This window comes from Pollachius pollachius, assembly GCF_949987615.1.
Source record: "Pollachius pollachius genome assembly, chromosome: 4".
NCBI lineage: Eukaryota > Metazoa > Chordata > Actinopteri > Gadiformes > Gadidae > Pollachius > Pollachius pollachius.
The window spans coordinates 10,394,818-10,420,345 of record NC_136937.1 but is presented as its reverse complement, the minus strand read 5'-3'; the positions used below and the strand labels follow the sequence as shown (position 1 = coordinate 10,420,345).

Below are 25,528 nucleotides of genomic sequence, written 5' to 3'. Positions count from 1 at the left end.
AACAGCGTGCTTCTGTCCTTCAACAAGGAGAATATTTCAATGTACCTCATCAGAGCATTTGGAATAGTGTCTGGACAAAGTGAACAGATTCCCAAGTTCACTGTGCTGCATCTGTGCTCTGCACATATCATGAAGGCTGTGTCACAAGCATTTGGCAGGAAAACAGGAGACAGAGGCATACAAGAATATGCAACATTCAGTTTTGCTTACCTCCTGAACTGCACAAGTATGCAGGTGGCCCATGAGGTTTTTTATCATATGTGTGTGCTTTTTGATGCAGAGGAGTACACTCATTTGGTGAAACAGAGCAAAACATACCTCGACAAGTGTGTTTTGAAAATCCAGGACATAAAGCTGGAAGAAAGTGGACATGTGATGGGAGAGGAGGAAAGCAACACTGAGAAATCTGCTAACAGTGCTGTTGGAAAGTCACCTTTTACGCATGCTTTTCAAGCCAGGCGTGACCAAGCACAGTGTGACATCCTAACAGAAGATCCTGTTGGCATTGGCATAAACAACCATTACCTCTGTCCTGGTGTCAATGTGCTGTTTAAAAACTATATGGGAATTTTCCCATTGTGGGGTGGTTTGTTGCTTGGGGATCTGTCACGGCATGGAAAATGCACAACCATCGAAACAAATGGAAGAGAAAAAACCAGGGATACCAACTGCCATGTTGAACTCTGGTTTGGTTTGGTCAAACACTCTATCTTGTTAAAAAAAAAGTACCTGAGACCTGCAGAGTTCATATCCAAAATGTTTGCCTCAATGCAGGGAAGATATGTAGAGCACGTTGAGCAACATAATCTGCCAATTCAGATTCTGGATAAAACAGTCACAAGTTCTCGCAGGCCAGATGATGACCATGAAGAACAGTGGAATAAGCGGGACAGCTCTACAGGTCAGTCCAAGTCCAAGTCCAAGTACTTCAATCCACCAGAAAAACTACCAAACCCCAGGAGCCTACATGCCAAAGAAGTGAAGAAAAGAAAAGAGGCTCAGGATCAACAAGTTAAAGATGCACAGGTAAATATTGTTTAACACTTAATATGTGTTTAAATGGTTCTTTAGATACATAGATATAGTATATATTTCTTTGCTGTGGCAGTATCAGATTCAAATAAAGGCAAACATTTTATTTGATCTAAATTTATTTGAACAGAACAATTTGACATTGCAGCTCTGCTATGAAAGGCAAAACTTGAAAAGATAAACACAAAATGCCATTCTTATTCTTATTGTGGTCCCAAAGTAGGAAAGAGAAATAATGGCAATACCATCAAATAGAGAGCACATACATAAGTTGAGTAATTGTTTAATCTGCACAATACACAACATGTAGTGTATTGTAGTATGTATGTATACATACTGTGACAAAACAAGACAATTCTCCCTCCAACCTTACAAAGTTGGGTATAAAAGACAAAACTGTTTTGTAGCAGCACAAGCTTGATTTTTAAACTACATCTGAAACCACCTAAGTTGTGTATCCGCTTAAAGGGCTGCCGGTTCAAATGTTATATTGTCTAGTGGAAACTTTGTCATGGTAGCACTAAAAGGAAAAATATTATATGCTAATATATATATTATGTATATGCTAGAATTGTGCCGTTTTCCAAAGATAAGGCTTTGTTTTCCAAGACCTTTTCATTTCTAGTGTCAATATTAAATTGGCATTTCCTTGTAATTCTTTCTTGCAGTTAACATTACTGTGGAAAAAGAGGGACACAGAAATGGTTGTTGCACTACTCCCTTCACAGATTAAGGGGCACAGCATCCTTATCCACCATAGTGAGCTATGCTCACTTCGACCATACCAGTGGTTGACAGGGGAGGTACGTGACTGTGTGATTTTAAGTATCAGTTTCACTCGGCACTGTGACATTTACTTTATCTAGCATTTTAAGACTTATATCAAGAGTGTTCAGATACTTTGATACTCTTAAAATGCTGGAAAGTACAGCCAATTTTAGAAAGTTTATTAATTGGATAATTATCATTTATTTATTTTATCTTGTTGTTTTTGCCAGGTTATTGAGGGCCTGTTTCAAGTTGCTGCCCACACATTCAATGTGGTGGACACCGTCTACATTATGAATCACTACTCAGCAGGTGGGATTTTGTTCAGTGACAGAACTGACCTACCTCGTCACAGTTTACCAAAGGTAATGTGTTTGGTGATTGTAGGTCTGCTTGTGTATGGTGATGATGTGGGGGTGGGTTCACGGTCATATTAGCTACATGGAATAAAAAATTGTCTGAGAATCAACAAGTCAAAATTCAAATCAAGTACATTACCTGAGATTATTGATTATTTTAGCCTCTCTATGTGTTTGTTTTCATCCTTTTGGTCTTGTAGGTAAACTTTGACAACTATGAAGCTGTTCTGTCATTTGTGCTAGTCAACGGCAACCACTGGAACTTACTGGTTTGTAATTATTTTATTGTTGGTTTTTTTTATTTGATACTTTTGTATTCTGTATTATTAGTCTTTTAATGCACACCACTGAACTATTAGTGTAATATTAATAGTTATGTTCCTCTTTGTTCTGTCACAGTACATTAATGCAGAAACCAGCACAGTATTTCTGATGGATCCAGCACGATTGTCATCAGAGCTTGAGGACTCTGAACATGCTGCTAAAAGAATACAGTAAATCAACATTTCAGCTAGTTTTGAAAATTCTAATACAAATATATCTAAATGTTTAAAGTGAATAACAGTTATTTACATTAATATTCACATACAACACTGACAACTGCTGTAAATGAGAATTGTGTAGAGGTCAGTATTCAGTCAGTAACATTTATGGCTGATCAGTCCATCAAACTTTGTTTATTCACTGGTGTTACCAACTGTAACAAAATCCCTATTTAAAGTGTATTAAAATTAACGTTATTCAGGGAATACTTAAGGATGCGGAGGACACGCCATGGCAAAGAAGACTGGTTGGATATTAGGTGGAAAGGGGGAGTTATGAGCCACCCAGTTCAACAGGATGGAAGTAGCTGCGGTGTCATTGTTGTCAAGGTAAGCTAAAGAGATTTTGTGTTCATTATGTCATGTACGAAATGTGTGTGAAAGATTATTACATTTCATAACATTAGGCAAACGTAAAATGCAATGTGTTGTGTGGCAACCCCGATCGTCGGCGGCTGAGGTTTCCGAAGGAGACAGACCAAATAGGGTGTGGGTCAATGGTTTTTATTGCGTATAACCACTTAAAAAAAGTAAAACAAAAGACAACGAAAGTTCTTCCACTTATGGGGTAAAAAGGGTGAGGGATCTCCGGGTCCGGTCCGTCGTGAGGTCAGCATGGCTCCCGCTCCCGGCTTCTCCCGCTCCCGGCTTCTCCCGCGACCGTCGCTCCCTCTCAGCACGAGCCACATGGCTGAGAGAGCCCCGAATGAGTGGAGCAGCCGGCTATTTAAGCTGCTTCTCCACCGGTTCCTCAGGTGCTCCTCATCTTCTTAATTGGCAACGGCCGGGTTGCCACTGTTGACAAGTTACAAATCGGTTAAATGTTTTGGGAGGCATTCTAGTCACATTCTAGTCAAATTCTTCAGTAAAATGTTTCCCATGTTTGATGTCAGTATCTGTGTATTTAATATCCAATGGAGAAACACCCACAGAAGTGTTTTTTGTTTAGATGGCAAAAGCAGTGACTGAGGCATTTCCTCAGATCCCAGATGTTAAAGTTGAGACATCCAAAAAGGCCATGAAAAAGGAGAGGAGAGATCTGGCTCTCGAAATCCTAAAGGCATCAGGTACATATACTGTAAAGCACACATATAGTATAATTACAATATACTATGTAAATGAATAAATAAAAAAAAATTCTACTATTTTGTTTCAGTCTTTGATGAGCACACTTGTTGCGCAATGTGTGCAGCTGTGAAGCCTCCGGGATCTGGACCTCCCATTACAGACTGGGTGAGTTGTTGTGAAGCAGCAATTCCAATGTAGAATTGTGATGTAGACTCTGACGCCGCGGCTATTGGCGCGTCCTCACGCGTCCGTATTGTGGCCGCACCAAACATTTCCCTAGTCTTTCAATTACGCAGTTGCGCTGAAATATCAAAGCTAAAGGCGTATTGCCGCTGCATAAAGCATAATCATTTTTAGGAAGTAGGTGATTGCTGCACGGTGTTTGTTTATTCACTGTTTTACAAGTACAACGTCGCACCGCTGTGTCAAGCAGCGTCTAACGCCACTAACGAACCGCTTTAACGTGTGTAACACGTCTACGCGCCTGCACCAATGGTTCCCCATGCAAAAATGCTGATTTTCAACGCCAACGCGCGTGCAGTGTGGCCGTACCTTAACAGATAAGCGATGTGTGTTAGTTGGATAGGGGAGGCGAGAGGGACAGAAACTATGATGTGCTGTCCTAGTCCCTCAGTTACGTGAGGTATGGTGTCGACCATTACCAAACCATTACCGACCATTAGCATTACCAAAGGACTTTGGTTTGGCTGAATGTAGCCTAGTCTTTACTTATTATATTTTACTTATTTGTTTGATTTGATTTATTTGATTGTGCTGATCCTTAAGACCCTCAACACACTACCCTTCAACATATACATAACAAGTAGGTAGACACTGGAGTACAGCTAATAGAAAGCCAACTGACACAAGCATGTAAACATACTTATGGAAAAAGTAGAAATAAAATAATTAATGTTTTGGTTTTTCTTCACTTTAACAGGTCCAGTGTGATGACTGTGAACGATGGTTTCATGCCCTGTGTTTGGCAATGGACAGCAACAGTTATGAAAAGGCCAAGAAAGGAGACTGGGAATGTATCTTGTGCAAATAGTGTTTCTTTGAAACTGAAAGTGTTGAACTTGCAAAGGCATATGTTAACTAAGCCTGCAGTTAATAAATAGAGGAAGCAGTAAAATTCCATAAAGAGGTGTGTTTTATGTGTCCGGTTTAGTAATACAAATGGATACTGGTCTGTGTTTGATGTGTCCTGTTAAGTAATACAAATAGATACTGGTTTGGAGTCACTGGGTCACGTGGCATGGAATCTATTGAAAGAAATATGATCATTCCTGCATATTAATATTCATATAAAATAGAGGAAGCAGTAAAATACCATAAAAAGTGGTGTGTCCTATTCTCAGGGTTTAGTTCTACAAGTGGATACTGGTTTGGAGTGACTGGGTCACGTGGCATGGAAGCTATTGAAAGAAATATGATCATTCCTGCATATTAATATTCATATAAAATAGAGAAATCACTAAAATACCATAAAAAGTGGTGTGTCCTAATCTTAGGCTTTAGTTCTACAATTGGATACTGGTTTGGAGTCACTGGGTCACGTGGCATGGAAGCTATTGAAAGAAATATGATAATTCCTGCTTATTAATATTCATATAAAATAGAGGAAGCACTAAAATACCATAACAAGTGGTGTGTCTTATTCTCAGGGTTTAATAATACAATTAGATACTGGTTTGGAGTCACTGGGTCACATGGCATGGAAGCTATTGAAAAAACTGCAAGTATTTTGTATTGATATATTTACGTGAAGTAATTTATTGACGGTCCCTAAATCAGTTTCTAGCGATTCACCGCGAGGCTCTGCGAGGTGTGCTAACCGTTCTCCTGCTGCTATTGCCGGGCAAATCTCCGTGAAGTCGCGGCTGGAACTGGACTGAATAGCTGTCGAATATCCAACCTAAAACTAACTTCACCGCGGTGTTTCAAATCTGGCACTGTTCTAACAATGTATTTCATTGTTTCCCGTTTTTGAAAACTTGTAAATGGGATTCTGCAAACAGGTGTTCATACATTGAGAAATAAGTTTTGAAAGGTTGAATATTTGTTTTTAAAAACTTGTAAAGGTGTAAATTTACACCATTGCAATGTATTTTTTCAGAACTAACTTTTCAGCGCTGACTTTTCAGAGATTTGACCACACAGGCGCAAGCTTTGAGTCATGTGATTATTGGCAGTGTTCTGTCACGCATTCGTTTTGAAACTCCTGACAGTCAAAGGTCTGAAATCGTTGATCTGCAAAAAGGAAAAAAAAAACGTTCCTGGGGCCGGGACCATTTGTCTCTAAACCAATTGGTGGCTCTCTGCTGACGTACATTCCAATCACATGTGCCGTTGACCGGGCTGTGCGTGATTGACAGAAGATAAAATAGAACACAAAATCATGTTTGCTGATGTTTTTTAAAAAAATTCAGGCTATAATCTCTTTTTTCAGTGTTGCAAAACCTTTTTTACAAGGTGTTGAGTTTTCAAACCCAGACTTACAAGCCTTTTAAACTTTTTTTTCAGGTTTGAATTATGGCAGGATACTGGCTCCATACAAAATGCCCTGGAACGGCAGACAAACCCGCAACTCACTACCCGTGAACTCGTACCAGACCGATTCACTCCCAGTTCCAGCTCGTAACTTACGGGCTAAATAGTGTCCCTGGAACGCAGCATGAGGTGTAGGGAAATACTTGTCTTTATTTGAAGCACAATTATATACAAAAATAAAAATAAAGTGTAATTCATTTGTGAAAAATGAATTAAACAGTAATCAGACAACACGTTTATATGCTATAGACCCTAAAGTATCTCTGGTATCAAGGCTGAGACGAATTTCGAATTGAATCTGGAAACGGAAAGGGGGGCTGTTTACGTTTGTTTGTAGTCTTTTCGCTCGGTTCTCCGTCCCAATAGTAGGGCTAGAACCAAGTAAAAAGACTACAACCAAACGTGAACAGCCCCCCTTTCCATTTCAGGCCAACGAACAATGAGTCTTCCAACAGAAATCAATGGGATTTACAAAATGTGCTAAATGTGCAATAAAACACGATAGAAACTGTATTTCGCTACGATACTTGATTCAACCACTTCATCCTAGACAAACCACAAAGGTTCAAAATACCGGAAAAAACTCATGGCTCACAGCTACATATTGAAAAAAATAACTATGAACATATTTTGGAACTGTGAACTTAGTTCAAAATTTTGAATTATGAACGTTTAACTGAACTAGTTCATTTTAAAATTTGTGAACTGAATTTTGAACTAGTTCACATAGAAAGTGAACTTTCCCAACACTGTGTGTGTGTGTGTGTGTGTGTGTGTGTGTGTGTGTGTGTGTGTGTGTGTGTGTGTGTGTTTTAGTTACACTAATTTGTTTGTTTTGCAAAGGTGGAAGACCTTGACAATCTCAATATCATTCATGTGACCGGGAGAAAGGGCAAGGTGAGTGAATTTCCCTCAGAAGTCATATGTTTTTTACATGAAACATTAAAGTTCGATTCAGTAATCCATGAACAATGGATGTTAGGAACAGGCCCTCTGATTAGCAACACTAAAGTGTATATCTCTGATGTACATTTTTCAGGGATCAACATGTGCTTTCACAGAGCAAATTCTCAGAAGCTACGGGTTTCGAACAGGATTTTTCAGGTATAAACCAGTATTGAAGTTCCCAGTCCAATTTTACTGGTTCTCTTAAATATTTTATAACATGAACATTATCACCAGCCAATCAGAATGAACTGAGCATGTGTTTTTGATTATAAATGGAATTGCCATGATGTGAGGATTCTTTCCTATTTTGCAGTTCACCACACTTGGTTGAAGAAAGGGAGAGGATTCGCATCAATGGACAGCCAATTGAAAAAGAGCTTTTCACAAAGTATTTCTGGCAGATTTATGGAAGACTGGGTGAAACAAAGGTTGGAGCAGTCAATTTGTGTTGGAAATAATCATCGATTTATTTATGTGAGAACTCCCTTCCTTAAACGCCACACCTTTCCATTCTTCCTTGTTGCAGCATACAACCTTCTAATTTAAGTGTCTTTGAGGAACTTTCAATGTGGCTTGCTGATAACTTTGTCAATAGGTGTTAGAGGTATAATATGCACGATTTTGGCATCTAAAAAACGACTTGACTTATTTTATTGTTACTGGACGCAAAACAGATTACACTCTGAGTATTCCTGATGAAATAAATGTTAAAATGGAGACTCGGGCAGAGAAGGAGAGGTCTGATTGATCTTCTTACATTGCTGTCTTTGATGTTTTAGGAGGCACACAGTGGCAGCATGCCCAGTTGCTTCCAATTTCTCACCCTTCTGGGGTTCCATATCTTTGTGCAGGAGAAGGTATGTATGCACCTCAATTTTGCTAACCATCTCCCTTAAGGATGTATTCATTAAGTTCATGATCCCAAATATCTGGATCCCAATATTTCTATTTGTCTCTTATGTATGCATCAAGTGTAGTGTAACCGCAGGAGCTCAATTGTCCCAGGGCATCACACGATGCATACTATGTTATCTGCATTTTTCCTCAATTCTCTGTCATTAATTGTCATTAAAATGCATCATCCATAACCCTGGATTCAGGTGGATTTGGCGGTAGTTGAAGTGGGAATCGGCGGCGCCTATGATTCCACAAACATTTTTAAGTAAGTGTGCACCATTCTGTCTGCATTTCTTTAAAACATTGCTGCCTATTTAGTTTGGACATTGGACACTTGTATTAGTTTTAAAATGCATAGTTTCCTTGTCCCAAGTCACCAGAAGTCAGCATTAAGGGAGGAGAAAAAACGTAGGAAATATGATCCTGAATGCGTTTCTGGTTCTGTGGAGAGCGAGTTCCCCCATATCTCCACAAAGGCTATGAAAGTCCTAATCCCCTTCAGCTCAACCTACTTGTGTGAGTGTGGGTTTTCCACACTGACCCTGATTAAAAACAAATACAGATCAAGGCTGCAGCTGGAGCACGACTTGCGTTTATTTCTCTCTGCAGTGCAGCCCCGCATCGAACACCTCTGCCATCAAAAGCGAGGCCTTATTGTTATCACTGATATGGATGATTAAATTGAAGGTCAAAGTTGTGTCTTGAATTCATAAATTGGTTGGGCCATAGGGTTGATGCTACTCGTAGTGCAAATGATGTGAGTATGGCTCATTTTGTTTGTGGTTTAAATCTGTGGTTTTATGTGGCTGAAATCGTAAACAAATTTGATGAAAATATGTGAATCTGTTCGATCTCATAACATGCCGTTGTCGTTCATTGATCCGAGAGCTGTCCATTGTGCTGATTTCTTTCGAGACGATGTGCATCTCCTTCAAATGTGCGCTTAAGGCCCAGACACACAGCGCCGATTTCAGCCGTCGGGTGTCGTCGGTTGTAGCTTTATTGTTGACTTGTGGATAGGCCTACTGATGTTCAGTGATTTTAAAAGTAGCCTCAATTAGGCCTGCATGAAGTTGGAAATTATTTTGCTGTTGCAAAGAATCGTCAATGAATGCACTTTTGAAAAAGTTGTGGAAATAAAGTCTTCAAATACAATATTAAAAAACATTTACATTTGATTAGTTATTGAAAGTCATCATTGCCTGGAACACACAAAAGATGGCATTTACTGAAGAGGCGTGTTAGGTCAGGCGGACGGGAATATATATTTTTTTTGGGGGGTGGGGGGGGGGGGGCTCGGCTGTCCTTACCTACTCTAAGGGGAGGCTCACATTCACCCAATTTGAAAACACCTGCTCTAGAATCTTGGGGCTATAAGTTGTTGCACACTAAAACAAAGAATAGAGTCCAATAAGAATAACGTTTTGATCAGGCCTTGGGATTACAGCTCCTCTATTAGTGGGTTGGGTCGTAGCCAGTCGCTGAATGTGTGGACCGAATGTGATGATGTGTTGTTCCCTCCTGCATGGCTTGTGGTCCACCCCTCCCATCAGGAAACCATGGGTGTGTGGCGTCGCATCTCTCGGCATCGACCACACTCAGATTCTTGGGGACACCATCGAGAAGATTGCTTGGCATAAAGGAGGAATCTTTAAGGTGCGTTCCCCATATAATGTTGAGAGGGATCCACCCTGTTACATTCAACATGTTTTGTAAAAAAAAAAGTTATTGACAGAGTTTTAAGAGAGGATCATGTGTATTGTTTTGTTGGTTAGCCAGAGGTTCCTGCATTCACGGTCAAGCAGCCTAAGGGCTCCATGGCTGTCCTGAAACAGAGAGCCACAGAGATAGAGGTAAGTGAACAAAAAATAAAAGTCATGAATTGCAAACCATTCAATCACTTAAAAGTGCAGCATGTTGGCTGAAACCCCTATGTCCTACGATAACAAACCCTGATGTCTGTCTCCAGTGTCCCCTGTGGGTCTGTCCAGAGCTGGAGGACTACCAGACGGACTGTGGACCTCTGCAGCTGGGCCTGGCCGGACAGCATCAGCGCTCCAACGCCTCCCTGGCCCTGCAGCTGAGTCACACCTGGCTGCAGAGGAGGCGTCTGCAGAGTATGTGGAGGGCACCTCCATCACTTCATGTTTGGATCGGTTTCCATGACAGAAATCGTTGTTTCGGATGGGTTGAACTAGTACTGCTTCAAGCTGTTGTTAATCCTAATCCTAACTTACTCTCTTCCTACAGACCAGAACTTTCCCTCCACCACTCTGGAGGGTCCAGGGGTCCCTCTGGCCACTCCTTTCACACCAAGCCCCATCATGACCAAAGGTAACGCACTATTCTTTCATGAGATCAGACTGGACATCCCTTCACTCCTCTGAACACTCAAAAGGAAGGAACTCTGTAAGCAGCGGTGTGAAGGGAGCTTCCAGCACAAACTGCTGTCATTTAGAGTTGGCAGCCGATCTAAATTTTCCCTTAGACAAAAATGATTATTTATATTTCAACATTTATAAGCTACATGGCCATAATCTAAACGTGAAATGTTGGAGTTCCATCTTCACTTGTAGCACTGTCATCCATACTAGCTCTATTGAGAGGATTGGTCGATTTAATATCAAAATAACAGTAACTCCCTCATGCAACATGCATGTAGCAGTTGCATGAGGTTGGCACTTGCAAGATTATGCAAACACACCTTGATGCAAGTGTGGAAAATACGTTGGCGTGTGCAGGGCTGGCAGACACGGTGTGGGCGGGTCGCACCCAGACGCTGAAGAACGGCGAGGTCACCTACTTCCTGGACGGGGCTCACACCATGCGCAGCATGCAGGCCTGCGTGAGCTGGTTCCAAGAGGCAGCGGTGCGCTGTGAGAGGAACGCAAGGTGAAAAAAGGCAACGCTCTCTAAAGGCCAGATAACCCACTCCCTGCATCCTGCGCCACATGCAAAGGTGTCACACCTGTCAAAGCTCTGGAAACATGAAACACGAGGCACAAGGTGCACGCGACAACAGAAACAATGATCGAGCGAGGAACTGAACCATGGCAAGGACTTAAATACACATGACTAACAAGACACAGGTGGGCAGGGAACAAGGTAGAACATTGGACAAGACAACAATCAACCTCCAACTAATAACTAGATTCAGGTGGGCAGGGAACAAGGTAATGACGAGGATAGTAGACGGGACTCAGGTGAGGGGTGGAGACACAGAATCACAAGACAAGGGAAACCAAACTGAAGCACATGGATAGGACAACAAATAACGGTAAGTTAATCACACAACACAAACCAGGAAATACACAAGGGCTAATACGGGACAGTAAACATTAACACATAGCAACTGAAGACAGGTGACAAGACATGGCACGGACACATAGCAAAATACACAGGGAACTACACGGTAGAACTGAGGAACACGAAGAGACATGGAAGATTACAAACACAGGAAGTTCAAGCCCAGGAGATACCACTGAAAAACAAAAATAAAAGTCCAACACATGAAACACAAACCCAGAACCCTGACAAAAGGTCCGCGTCGCCCTTCTCTACAGAGAAGGGCGTAAAGTAATAGGGGATTGGCTGAGCGGGGTACAGGTGTAGGTGTTGGTGAATTTAGATGCAGAACTAGAATAGCTCCTTTTTTTTTTACATAGATATTTGGCTTCACATCTTTAAAGGGTTGATCACCTGAGCAGAAGGAGTTGGGTTTACTGGCAATCCAATCCATGAATTGGTTCAGACTATCAGCCAGTATGTATGCAGTATGTAACTAGCTGTATTGCTGTTTTGCAGTGGCCCCGTTGCGAGAGTGTTGTTGTTCAACGTCACAGGAGGGCGAGACCCGGCCGCCATGCTAAAACTACTGGTGGTAAGACACACACCCACCACTATCATGATGAATAATCAACCGTTAGAAAGCTGTTATTTTTCGTGCTGTGGATCACACTTCTTTGAGCAGTTGTTGGTTTGGTTTCAAGTCAATATTCTATCTTGTTTCAGCCATGTCAATTTGACTTTGCTGTGTTCTGCCCGAATATCACCGAAGCCAACGCATCCTGTCACTTAGGTAATATAACCGGAAATCATGCAGAAATAGTTTTAATGTTAATAAAATATGACAAACATTACATTTCTCTTGTGCGCACATGTGTCTCGTCCCGCAGACCAGCAGGACCTCGACTCGTCGGTGGAGGACATGATGAGTGTTTGCCAGGACAACGAGAGGAGCTGGCAGCGGCTCCACGGCGCCGGGGAGTCTCCGCCCCCCGACCAGGACACTGGCCCGGGCGCGCTGGTCTTCCCCTGCATCCTCAGCGCCCTGCAGTGGGCCGCTCAGGGCCGGGACCCCATCCTCCTGTCCCGGGACGCGGACAAGCGGGAGGCGCCGGTGAAGCCCAGCGTCGCCGCCAAGGCCGCGCTCCTGCGGGAGGTGAGGGAGATCCACGTCCTGGTGACGGGGAGCCTTCACCTGGTGGGCGGGGCGCTGAAACACCTGGACCCCTCGTCCTGCTCCAAGTAGATCCGGCCTCGGAGGAGCACGTTCAACCCTCTGTGGTTTAACGGCTACATTCCTATAGGTTTTCTTTTTCTGGAAGAACCTGATTTGTGAACATGCCCTTCCCACCACTAGTTTCACTCTCGTCTCTTCTACAATCTTCTTTAATATTCGTCGATAATGATCAATTTGCATAGTGTGAGATAGAGCTTACATCGGGCCAAGAAAATCAAGCCCGACCCGACCCGAGCCCGTGCACGTTCTGTCTGAGCCCGGCCCGGCACGACACATTAACTGTAATTATGAGCCCGAGCCCGATTTCATTTTGGGATGCGTGCGAGTGGAGGAGACACGTGAGCTGCAACATGTGTGGCGTTTTTATTTTTATTTTTTACTTTGTGTAACTTTGAACACATTTGTTACTTAGGCCTACTCTGCTAAATATATATATGCCTATAATATTTCTGTTTATGGCATAGATTTCTCCTCAGATTACGCCAATAAAGCAATGATAAAAAAACTTTAAAAAAAAAAGAAGATTTTTGCATAGTTTATACTTTACTAACCCTTTTGTACTTTGGTTTGATGACATTGTAATTAATTCAATACATATTCTATATTCCTTCTAACCTATTGATTATGGACCTTTATTCATCTGATGTCTGGATTTTGTTTCCAACGTATTGGAAACACATATCTGCATTTGGATGAATGCACAAACCACAAACTGGAACCCTGTCTACTGCAATGTACGAATCATCCTGGGACCTTGGAACTCTCTGCCTTGAAAGTCCACACTACTAAATAAATATCATAATCGTGGTTGCCACTAAATTAATAAAATTGTTCTGTGTGGAGTTCCGCGTTGGTGCAGTTGAATCTAACTGGCTTTCCATGTGAACATGCCATTTCCACCTAATTTCACCCTGGTCTCTTCTACATTCTTCTTCAATATTCTTTGATAATGGTACATTTTCATAGAGTGGCATCGTAACCAATGACTAAACTTTAGCCTCTCTGACATAAACCTGAACACTCTTAATCCTGAATGGAACCACTTAAAACAACATAAACATCTTAATCCTAAACTTCACCAACGTTTCACCTAGACCATAGTTTCTCAACGGGGGCTGTATCGCCCCCTGGGGGGCGTTTCTTTATTGGTTCATCTTACCCCACTCGCTTTATGCTTTATTTGGCATTTTGTAAATCGGCGTTTTGCAAATGAAACGGAAAGGGGGGGTGGTTGTAGTCTTTTCACTCGGTTCTCCGTATCAACAGTAGGGCTAGAACCGAGCGAAAACACCACAACCAGCCCCCCTTTCCGTTTCCGGTCCGGTTTCCGTTTAATTTACAAAATGCCGATTTACAAAATGCCAAATAAAACACGACAGAAACTGTATTTCAGTACGCTACTTGATGAGGAACGTCAACGAACACCACTAACCACTCGATGAGTTTCACATTTCTGTAAACGAAGGTTGAGGGGTGTTTGTGAATGCCCATAGCCAGCCATTGTGAAGCAGGAAGGGGCGATTCGAAATTAGCCAAATACTGGAGACAGGACCAATATTCAAAATTTCGGTGTTAAACACTCTATTTCACCCTAGACAAACCAGAAAGGGGCCTCAATGTTCAAAATACCGGAATTGTCCTTTAAAAAACAAATGAGTACTGGTACTGGATGAGCACGTTACTAAACTCGTTCAACAGAAACTTGCATTCAGCAGATTCTTCAACAACCACCTGCAGAGTGCCAGGTCGCAAACTGTGACCTGGCACTCGTGAATGCAACACGTGAACCACTCTCAGAGTATAACTATCACAATTACATTTCATCACATGCAAAACATCTATGCTTCTAAATGTACAAGTAAGCATTTCCTTAACTTCCATTTAATCATCCGGGTAAAATCATTTTCAATTTACATCCAAAAAATAAAAAAGCTGGCAAAGTAGTCAACTGATAAGGGTATGAGTCCAAAATAAAACGGTCTTAATGAAATCCTTCCACAACATGGGATGATAAGGAAAATAACTAAGACATGGGTAAACAGGGCTACACTACACAGGGATGGTGATGGGAGAGACAACATGAACCCAACTGTACAAGTATAGGTGGGTGAAAACATTATGTGTAAATGTTTCACTGCTTAGTATTTTATCATCATGACAAATTTTGCTTTTATTGTGCACTCACCTCCTCCTCCTTCTTCAACCTCTGGACTGTATTTGTCGCTTTCTCATGTCTGTGCTTTCTTTTAAGGTTTGTCGTATATTGTCACTATATTTTACTGCTGTCAACTTTGCCAGGCCTTGCTCGAAAAAGAGGCAATTTGACCTCAAGCAATTCTTGCATGGTAAAATAAAGGTAAAAAAAATAAATATATATATATATATATATATATATATATATATATATTGGATTTGAATCCTTTCATGCATTTATGTTGTTTCTACTTGGCTCTCAAGCGGGGAAGGTTAGAGTTAAGGATGATAAAATGTAGGTGTAACGTTGATGAAGTTTAAGATTAAGATGTTATGTCGTTTTAAGTGGTTCCATTCAGGATTAAGGGTGTTTAGGTTTATGTCAGAGATGCTAAAGCCGCGTTTTAAGTGGTTCCATTCAGGATTAAGGGTGTTTAGGTTTATGTCAGAGATGCTAAAGTTTAGTCATTGGTTTCGATGGCAAACTATGAAAATGTATCATTATCAAAGAATATTGAAGTATGTAAAAGAGACCAGACTGAAATTAGGTGGAAATGGCATGTTCACATGGAAAGCCATTTAGATTCAACTGCACAAATGCAGAACTCCACACAGAACCATCTTATTAATCAAATGCCAAATATGATTATGATATTTATTTAGTAGTGTGGACTTTCAAGGCATAGAGTTCCAAAGTCCAAGGATGATTTGTACATTGCAGTAGAGACAGGGTACCAGTTTGTGGTTAGTGAATACATACAAATACAGATATGTTTCCAATACATTTGGAAACAAAATCCAGACATCAGATGAATCCACAATCATCAGTCGATAATCATTAGGCTAGAAGGTTGAATATATGACCATGTATGTATTGAATTAAAACCACACCAGGGTGAAAACTGGTGAAGGGTAAATCCTTGGCTAAACTCCATCAACAATAATAATACAATTATGTCGATGCCCAACCTCAAACATAAGGAAAGAGGCAGACCATTCATTTTTTTTTATCTTTGAATGGACCGCGCTGAAGTTAGTTTTAAGTTAAAGTTAAAAGTTTAAGTTAAAACGCCACACATGGCTCATAATTACAGTTCATGTGTCGTGCCGGGCCGGGCTCAGACAGAACGTGCACGGGCTCGGGTCGGGTCGGGCTTGATTTTCTGGGCCCGATCTAAGCTCTATCTCACACTATGCAAATTGATCATTATCAACGAATATTGAAGAAGAATGTAGAAGAGACAAGAGTGAAATTAGTGAAATTTGTGAACATGCCATTGCATGTTCACAAATCAGGTTCATCCAGAAAAAGAAAACAATCCAGTCTATAGGAATGAAGCCGTTAAACCACAGAGGGTTGAACGTCCTCCTCTTAAATACATTAAATATTACAGTCGATGACAGGAGTGTCCTTGTAACAGTGTAATTTCACCTTATAAGCAATCCAACAATGTCAGCTGAGCTCAGGAGGGAGAGCATTTGTACATTTGTAACCGGAAGGTTGCTAGTTCAATCTCTGGCTCCTCCTGAGGTTCGAGGTGTCCCTGAGCAAGACACCCAACCCCAGGTCCCCATCTGATCCCAATCAGCTGGCTCTCGCCTTGCATGATTGACTCCGCCGTCGGTGTGTATGAACCGTTATAAATCGCTTGGATAAAGCATCTGCAAAATGCCCTAAATGTTATTGTAACAACCTGTAACAGTGTGTAGTTCATATGCTATAACGTCATGGAACCGCCCATAATGGCACAGCATAAGTTATATAAACAATTCAGACGACCCAGATGAACTGACTGAGATACTTATATAAGAACAATATTTTCTGCAGCATAAAAAGTAAGCAATAAATCTTCATAACCTTTTTCAGGTGTGCTGTTTTAAGGGCTTATGGCCAACTAGTATGGCCCTATACCCCTTTTTCAGTGGACCAGCCTTAGAACAAATGAGTTGGGCCACCTTCAGACTAATAAGGAAATGCTGTCGACCGCTTGGTTCCCGTTGGAGTAGTAGCCATTGCCAAACACATCCAGGCATTGCGGCAGATCTGTGTTATGCCGAATCGGATCAGGGGCAAAACAGGACATAGCAGTCTACAGGGCAGGACACATGCACATTTTGAATGTACCAATATTTAATACAAGGTCACTTCACGTGCTAGACGCACAATTCCAGATGAATGGTGTAAAAAACGGAACATGTTTTCATGAGATGGCAACACTGGGAGCACGTCACTATAACTTGGGAATCGGAGCGACACACGTAAAGAGGCAGACTGGAGAGGACTACATGTAGCTATACACCACTCCTCAGACAGTGTGGTGCCTTTGGCTCTTCATGACGTTTACATTCTTGATCGACAACCTTATTATCTGCCATCGACTCTTCAACATGTGGATCAACGAGGTAAAAACGGCCCAGAGCAAGGAGAGAACCCCCCAATACAGTGCAAACGTTGTCATGGTAACAGATGCCCTGCTGCTCCCACAGCGTCTAGAACTCCAACCTCCATCAAGAGGGATAGACTCTCCCCGCCTTTCTTTACATCGCCGGGGGCAACGGTCCAAACGCCCAGTCCAAATGTTATTATTTTTGTGTGTTTATTTTTTCTTCTCCTCGGAGTGTATCGCACCCGACTAAAACACCCGATCGAACTCAGTCTGGCTGGTGGTGGCCGGGTTCCGGTTCTGATTGGGCTGCTGCTGGGGCATGTGACCCCGTCGGCGGGGCGGGGCCAGGTACTCGAACATGGAGGTGTTGTGTGTGGACAGCATGTTCTTCAGGTCTGACGGCATGGGGTCTGACCAGAAGAAGTCGTGGTTGAGCGCGTCGTCGCTGTCGATGCGCTGCCCCGGGTCCAGCACCAGCAGCTTGTCGATCAGGTCCAGGGCGTACGGGTCCTTGACGTAGGCCTTCAGCCGGTCCTTCACCTTGCGCTTCTGGCCCTTGGGCAGCTCCATCTTCTGGTAGAGCTCGTACTTTTTGTCCACCTCGGGCCACACCTGGGTCAGTAAATTGGGTTCAGTGATATTAGTGTTGCAACAGTTCATTTTTGGATTCAATAGGTGTTTCTATTCCACATGCTGTAATAACTACAAATAATATTTACGTTTCAGAACAATATAAAAAAAAAAAAAGAGCTTTATTTTGTTACTGACTGGAGTTCAGTAAGATTCATATTTATCTTTTACAATTCGATATTTAAATAAAAATGTTACATCACAACACATAGGCCTGGCCTAAAGGAACGAGCAGTTTACATGTTTAGTGAATACTGAACATAAGGAACTTTAAAAAGAAAAATGGAATGCTAAATCGCAATATGGGTCGAAATAATCGCAATTCGATTATTTCCCCAAATCGTCCAGCCCTAATTAACATGGCGATGAGCATGGCATCGCCATACACAACGCCACACGTCAAACTGCAGAGGAAGCCGCGGAGGGAGGGGGGCTTACGTCAGCGGTGATGGAGCCACACAGCTGGCTGATGAGCGTGAGCTGGTGCTGCTCTGTGTTGCCCTGCATGATGGGGCTCCTGGTCCACATCTCAGCCATGATGCAGCCGGCGCCCCACAGGTCGATGGGCGGCCCGTAGTCCCGCTCTCCTGCAAGCACAGCGGGCCCACAGCCCCGTCAGTGGTCAATCGCAGCCGAGGCAAAAGGGGAGACGATGGTGATGCATATGTTTGTCATCGTTCTAGCTAACCATTCTCATTCCGTAAGTGGAGGATTGAGGCAAATGAACTAAATCCCACACACACACACTTACACTCACACAGGTAGGGCCTTTTGCATACTGCCAATCCAACAAACGGCAAACGGTTGTTTGATGATTAAGTTTCTTGTTTTTGGCTTCGTAACAGTCATTTGTAGGAATCACCTTCCAACAAATATACAAAGGAAGCTTGCGGGGGCGCTCTTGTGTTTCTAAGGTCATGAGCCCAGATGTTTTACCTAGCAGCAGCTCTGGCGGCCGGTACCACAGGGTGACCACGCGGTTGGTGTAGCGGTTCCCCTGGCTCCCCTTGGCCAGGCTGAAGGCTCGGGCCAGGCCAAAGTCAGCCAGCTTCAGCACGCCGTCCCTGGTGATCAGCACGTTGGCCGCCTTCATGTCTCTGTGGAGGATCTGAGCCACAATGCCACCATTAAAACATGAATAACTTCCCTATTTAATATTTAAACTTCAAATGAAAAAAGACAAGTCATCTTGTCACAATTCAGGTCATGAGCCTTTCACTTCCAAGTCCATGTTAAGCCGCAAGTCCAGAGTCTACAGAATAAAGTCACACTAATATAAAGCATTACTCTTTATTGTGATTATATGGTTATTACTCCAAAATGGGCCAAAATAAGGGGTCCTTTATTCTCGGCCCTCCCGCATGGTACGGATTTTGATGTGAACAGTTAAAGCCCTTATTGGAATGCTGTATAAGTCCAACACGCCGTATCTCTACAGGAGTGCGACTGTAGCAAAGCATGTGCCAAAGGAGCAAAGCTGCACCTGGCAGCATGTAAACAACGTTGCATGTCTCACCTTGTTCCTGTGGATGTAATAAAGGCCATTGAGCAACATCTGCATGACCTTCTTGATTTCTGCCAAGGTGAACTTTACATTGGCGTTGCTCAGCAGCCCGGCCAGGTCATGCTCACAGAAGTCAAACACCAGGTAGATGCTGCCTTTGTATCTGTTGAACTGAGTGGCTGGCAAAGAGAAGGAGAGAGAACTGTTAAATAACAGGATAACAAAAGAATGTAATCTGTTTATATGGTCAAACATAATGAGTCTAACCCAAATAAACATATGTTGAACATGTGAAAGGCAGCCAAGCCGATGTATTCACCAATAAATGCATAAACATTATACACCTATACAACAATGCAGACATGGCCCCAACCTTTGGTTCGGCAGATTTCAATCAGATTTACTACGTTTTCATGTTTCAGCAGTTGTAGGATCTTGATTTCCCTCAGAGCTGTGATTGGAAACTACAACACAGAGAGCATAATGTATAAGATACTGCACAGCAACACTAACCGAGACGAGATAGAGAGCTGCTATCTAAAATACAGCTAGGCTTCAAGGGTCACTATGCAATGCTGGAATGGACACATTTACATTTCACATGACTAGAAAGTCTGACTTAATTTACATTGATTAATATTGAGACTGTGGCAAAAACACACACTGGAAATCTTACCCCTTCTTTCTCGTTTTCCATGAGAACCTTTTTCAGTGCAACTTTTTTCGTAGTCTGCCGGTGCTTTGCTTTAAAAACTTCTCTGTAAAAATCACAGAATCAAACACCAATATAAGCCAGGTAATGATTGTATAGAAGCAAAGCCACCCAGGAATGTACAAATACAATCCTATTATACAGCTGGGTAGTCTCGCTAACTAAGTCAACCACGTCCCAAAGTGGATGAAATGCATTGAAAAGGCTGTGTTTACCTAGTCTCTTTAATTAACCCTTGCTAGCAAAAAGGCTAATCGGAGGCTGTGCTTTGTTCATTGAAAGTTGGTAACATGACCAAATACATTAATGGCACTAAAGATATAGACGTAACCGCTTCATTTTACTCACCCAAACGTCCCCTGTCCAATTTTAGCTAGCTTTTCATATTTTGAGAACTCGTCGCAGAAAGGGAATTCCACGCCGTCGTAGTATTTGGACATGATGGCGGCCTCTCGGTCGGGCCTAGGGACAACAGACTTTAAAACACCAACTAGCACAAGTCGAAGCAAACAAAGCGAAAACGAACGGCAGCAAACCACAGATTATGACGATATTTCGCATACTTTTCAGCGGCAGCAGCGGCAGCGGCCGCATTGCTTGTCTTTTCTCGTTGCATCTCTGGATTTGGTAAACAGTATAGCAGACGGAGTCCTTCTTCTTCCCCTGTTTCCCGGTCCTTCTTCTTTTTTTCATGCAATTGCAAATTACATGAAACGAGCTTGAGCAGGCTGCCACCTACTGGACGAGGGTGGAACTTGCTTCACCTCAATGAATGAGAAAAATGTCACTTCATCTTTATTTACTTTTCTTCACGGTTTTAAGTTGCCACTGACTGTTGCTCAAACAACAGGGAAATCTATGTTCGATTAGGTAGACTACTTAATTAATGGTGTGAGTGAATTATTATTACGTAAGACTATTCTTAATCTCTCCATATATTCTTTCATATGTTCACATCTGGTACATTTTGAAGTTCCGTCTTCTAAGCTGAGGTATATATATATATATAGCTTACCTCCCGCATAGTATTCAAGGCAGAACGTATTTGGTTATACGTTTTTCAATTTCAATTCATTTTTCAGTATTTTCTGCCTTAATCGAAATACGCACACACGCACGCAGGCACGCAGGCACACACACACACACACACACACACACACACACACACACACACACACACACACACGCACACACACACACAATCGCACAATCACATTCACGCGCGCAGGGGCACGCGCAGGCACACACAAACACACACACACACACAAACACACACAATCGCACAATCACATTCACGCGCGCACACACACACGCACACACACGCGCGCGCGTGTGTGTGTGTGTCTGTTGTGACGCAAATAAGCACATAAGCTGCAATATCCGCACATAGCCACAAGGGAGCAGCACCAAACACATAAGCAGCAATAACTACTCATGGCCACAAGATGGCAGCACCATTGCACAAGATGAAAACGGGAGGCGGGCTCTCAAAACCATAGCCAATCAGAGCATGTATAACGTCATATAGGCCACGTCTTCTCTGTATTTAATCAGATGCACGCCCCAAGGCAGTCAGAAACGCGGTAGCTCATTTGCATACAGGATCGGCTTGGTGTCTCTCCACGCGTATATATGCAATTCCCCTCCTTATGCTTCATAGTTACCATACCGAAACTTTACCAAATAAAGTGAGTTAAAAGCGATCCTGATTCGATTACCTTTTCTAAAAGAACACAGTGTGTGTGTGTGTGTGTGTGTGTGTGTGTGTGTGTGTGTGTGTGTGTGTGTGTGTGTGTGTGTGTGTGTGTGTGTGTGTGTTTGTGTGTGCATTGCCAGTTGGACTGTGTGCAGAAACCACAAATCTTTCCGCTGGCTGTTGTAGGTGGTAGAGTTTCATTTTGGGGTTTCTGGGTATCCTGTCTGATAGTCAGATAACCATCCAAGACCCCTTTTCTTCTGTTTTCCATAAAGCCGTGAACCAACTTTAACCAACCAGCTTCTGGTGAAAGATAAATCATCAGAAGCTTAGGATAAACATTGATTGAGCAGAAGTACATTTCAATACAAAGAGATGTGACATTTGACTGCTAGTTTGTGATAAGTATGAGAGGCTGCGATAGTTGTGGTTTTCATACAGAATGTTTGTTGAAACAGAGAAAGGCAAGTCTTGTCCTATTTGAGATTTTTGATTTGATTGAATTCCGAGTTGTTATTATCATTAGTGTTGGTATTAGTATAAGTAGGAGTGTCATCATTCATATTAGTTTAAAAAAAAACATAAGTCATAGTTTGCTGTGACAGATAATACTTTTCTTTTTCTTCAAAGGGCCCCTACTTTACCACCAGGTCGGTGGGTCTGTGAAGGGCCATTTCAACTGGTTTCAAAACCTGCCCTGCCCTATGACTTAGTGGGATGTATGCTATGTATGCTGGATGGATGTAGTCTATCCAGGAAACATCCTGACCTCTAGTGGTAAGATGCAGTGATACAACGGCCTCACAGACACACCCATGGCCTGATGCTGTGTGGGGCTTGTAAGAACATCAGAACAACATTGTCAGAACAACCACGCCCACTTCTGGGTCAAAATAAGTGCTAAAACTTGGCATGTGACATTTTGTAAAATCTTGTGGCACCATGCCTTAAGGACTGTGCCTAAAATCATGTTAAAGAGAAACAGAAAAAGATTGTGATTGATTTTCCTTACTTCCCCAAAGAGCGAAGCACAGTAGAGGATGAGATCTGTGGCTTCAGGCTATCCGCAGAGAGGGTGAGTGTTATGACACCTCTGGACTTTGGGTGTGGTTGTTCGTCCATTTTGAAGTAGGCAGACTAAAAAGAAACCCACCACTTTCTTTTGATAGAAATCAATATTTTTTCGTAATATAGAAATAACGAGTCAGTATTCGTGCATGGCCCGTAGCCTTATTGAGTTATACTGGTGATTGTATTCTACTGTTCTGGCGCTCAAGCCATCCCTAAGTCCAGTCCGACTACCAGCCCGTGTACTGAGCCCATGTGGCGAAAGAGAGAAATACCCTTCCTGGTGTGTGGCTTCAATACTTCCTGGTTCCAATCAGGAACAAAGAAGGGGAGATGCCTGTGGGGAAGAAAGATTAAAACAAGAGAAACCCACAAACACAAGCACCACCGGCAACCCAAGGCACGTTAGAGTTATTCACACTCTGTTTCCATGTTCTCCATGATGAGCATTTCGTCATACCATGATCCAGCCCTTATCAGGGACTTTGAGCGTCTCCATCCGGCCTGGGTTCCAGGGGCGTCGGTAGCTGGGGTGCAACCATGGGATCAAGATAAATAACAACTAATATCAACTGAGACTGTCTTAGATTCTACCCAACCCAGAAAGCCTTGAGCTCTTTTCAAAAAAGCTCACTGACCAGAGCCCTGCCAGAAGACGTGTTCATCTTGGAGTTGCCTTTCAAAGATGGAGATAGTTTAGAGCATGGAAAACAATAAATTAATTGCAAACATACGCATCATCATCACTTGACATTGTCGAAATAGAATCATTTTCTTAATCTTAAAATGTGTTGCGTTCGGCTCGGCTTGCACTCATATTTGTTCAGTGCCCTCAACATGGCAACCCGCGTGAGTTTGGGGTCTGGGGAGGAGGGAGCGGGCAGAGACAACTTTGTCCAATTTTGTGAATTTGGACTAAGCTACCCATTTTATACGCTTGGTTTAGAGATGACATAATGTAGCTTTAAGTAATCATAGCAAGATAACAAAAAAAATCCTTCACCTGGTTCAAAGGATTAAAAATGTGAGCTCTATTGACATTGTTATTGGTTTGCATGCTTGTGTTTTTGCAAAGTTACAAAGTCACAAAAGCAAATTAAATTGAATATTCTACAATTAGTCAACAAATTTAAACATAGTAATAAACTAACAATGATACACATTCCCCAGGTGCTTCAAACCCTTGTCCTGCGTTTTATCACAACTTGTGGATGGGCGCATTTTATTCATGAGAAACCTTGTAGTTCCAAAGTTGCATAATGCAAGTTTAAGGTTTCTGTCAGTGCCTACGTATGTATATAGATATTGTTTGATATATTTTGGGCCTAGTGTGAGCAAAAGAGATTGATTAAGATGAAAATAGCAACAACTTAGCACTAACTTTTTTCCATATCTTGACTCTGTACCAACTCCAGCCGCTAAAGACCCCAGAGTTGATCAGACAACACCTGACTCAAGAAATAGAACACAGGGAATCAGGTTCCAGAACCGCTTCTACCAGTTGCTACTTTTAACCTCTTTAACTTCCTAGTGTTTGGTTTTTTAACTTCATACATGTGAGAACCATCCATGGTAAGAAGTTATAGCTATGCTGACACGAGTGAATTCAGACAACCGCTTGGTCAAAACAGAATCCTGCAGGGGCATCAGCTTTCTTTATTGTGGAACCGAGGCAGATGGAGCAATGTCAAACTGTCTCTTTCAAGATGAAGATGGCCTGTGTTCCGCGACACTGGATATCCCTCTACCTTCACAGAGACCTAAAATGTTGCGAGTCCAACCCTCAGAACTCTGCACCTACTCAGACATCAATACTAAGTGGATGTGAGGAAGGCTCAACTCCGACAGACAACCCAATGGTTTTTGTTGGCCAGTCCACACCTCAATGAAAAAAGGATTGAACACGCTAACAATAAACTGATGAGAATCAAACAGGAAAACCACGATAGCATCCTGTAGCTGAACAACGCAAACCACTGGTCTCATGTTGTATTCATAGCAATGTGATCTTGATTGGGAAGTTTTATTAAATTGTCCATCAGGTAATATGTTTTCTTTCTTAGGATTTTATCTATTTATTTATGAACGCAGAGTATATATTTATATATGTTGCGATTGAGATATAATCGATCCCAAAGTTATTTCTTAGGAGAGTTTTAGTCTGACATTGATGGACTCAATAGGAGGCATATGACCTGAAAATAAATATATTTAACTGTATCTGTTTCTCTGTAATGTACCTCTAAAAGAAAAACCCATTATTTTTACTGACTCTAATTGAGAAGGAAAGCGAGTATTAAAAAAACCCTGCAATTCAATACTCTTTGGACTTTATTTCAAAAACAAAAGTACAAGACTGGCTACTTTTGTGTATGCAATGAAATACAAATGCATGTTTAAATTTTGTTGGTCAAATATGCTGTGCAATAATTGCATTAATGCCGTGCACTAAGGAGAAGAACAACAAGTTAATTTCAATATATACAAAGATGTGTGTGTGTGCATGCTTCCGTGTTTGTTTGTGTGACTTTGTGGTTTTATGCGGCTGTGACCTGAGTGGGCTGTGTGTGTTGTGGTGGGAGGAACCATAAACAATACGCCTCTCAAAGCCCACTCATACTGCGGGCGAAGAAGCTGTGAGATCCTTTG

The 25,528-nt window shown here is 42.1% G+C and overlaps 2 protein-coding genes across 2 annotated transcripts in view; one reads left to right on the top strand and one right to left on the bottom strand.

Moving 5' to 3' along the window:
- Positions 1–12,698, top strand: part of LOC307075163 (folylpolyglutamate synthase, mitochondrial-like) — a gene marked incomplete at both ends in the record, with an annotated part of 29,933 nt that extends 17,235 nt beyond the window's left edge. Inside the window, 13 exons of the mRNA XM_079735666.1 lie at positions 7,166–7,219; positions 7,362–7,426; positions 7,584–7,698; positions 8,050–8,127; positions 8,371–8,432; positions 9,721–9,823; positions 9,943–10,020; positions 10,137–10,284; positions 10,418–10,501; positions 10,909–11,059; positions 11,972–12,047; positions 12,179–12,245; positions 12,343–12,698. Coding sequence (XP_079591792.1) covers positions 7,166–7,219; positions 7,362–7,426; positions 7,584–7,698; positions 8,050–8,127; positions 8,371–8,432; positions 9,721–9,823; positions 9,943–10,020; positions 10,137–10,284; positions 10,418–10,501; positions 10,909–11,059; positions 11,972–12,047; positions 12,179–12,245; positions 12,343–12,698 — 1,437 coding nt within the window. The remainder of the gene's footprint in view (positions 1–7,165; positions 7,220–7,361; positions 7,427–7,583; positions 7,699–8,049; positions 8,128–8,370; positions 8,433–9,720; positions 9,824–9,942; positions 10,021–10,136; positions 10,285–10,417; positions 10,502–10,908; positions 11,060–11,971; positions 12,048–12,178; positions 12,246–12,342) is intronic.
- Positions 12,699–15,555: 2,857 nt separating this feature from the next.
- Positions 15,556–20,786, bottom strand: cdk9 (cyclin-dependent kinase 9 (CDC2-related kinase)). The gene is made up of 8 exons (XM_079735565.1): positions 20,679–20,786; positions 20,464–20,577; positions 20,080–20,161; positions 19,777–19,867; positions 19,416–19,582; positions 18,836–19,007; positions 18,338–18,486; positions 15,556–17,881 (listed from the first exon to the last, which is right to left on the bottom strand). The coding sequence occupies exons 1-8, from the start codon at positions 20,729–20,731 to the stop codon at positions 17,516–17,518; spliced, it is 1,194 nt and encodes a 397-aa protein (XP_079591691.1). The 5' UTR covers positions 20,732–20,786; the 3' UTR covers positions 15,556–17,515.
- Positions 20,787–25,528: the final 4,742 nt, after the last annotated feature.

What these genes read in the sequence shown, in the direction of transcription:
- cdk9 (XM_079735565.1), bottom strand. Translation starts at nt 20,731, where the DNA reads ATGCAACGAGAAAAGACAAGCAATGCGGCCGCTGCCGCTGCTGCCGCT. An exon ending in TGAAATCTGCCGAACCAAAG is followed by an intron (nt 19,583 to 19,776) that starts GTTGGGGCCATG and finishes TCTCTTTGCCAG; the next exon opens with CCACTCAGTTCAACAGATAC. An exon ending in GTGGCTCCATCACCGCTGAC is followed by an intron (nt 17,882 to 18,337) that starts GTAAGCCCCCCT and finishes TTACTGACCCAG; the next exon opens with GTGTGGCCCGAGGTGGACAA.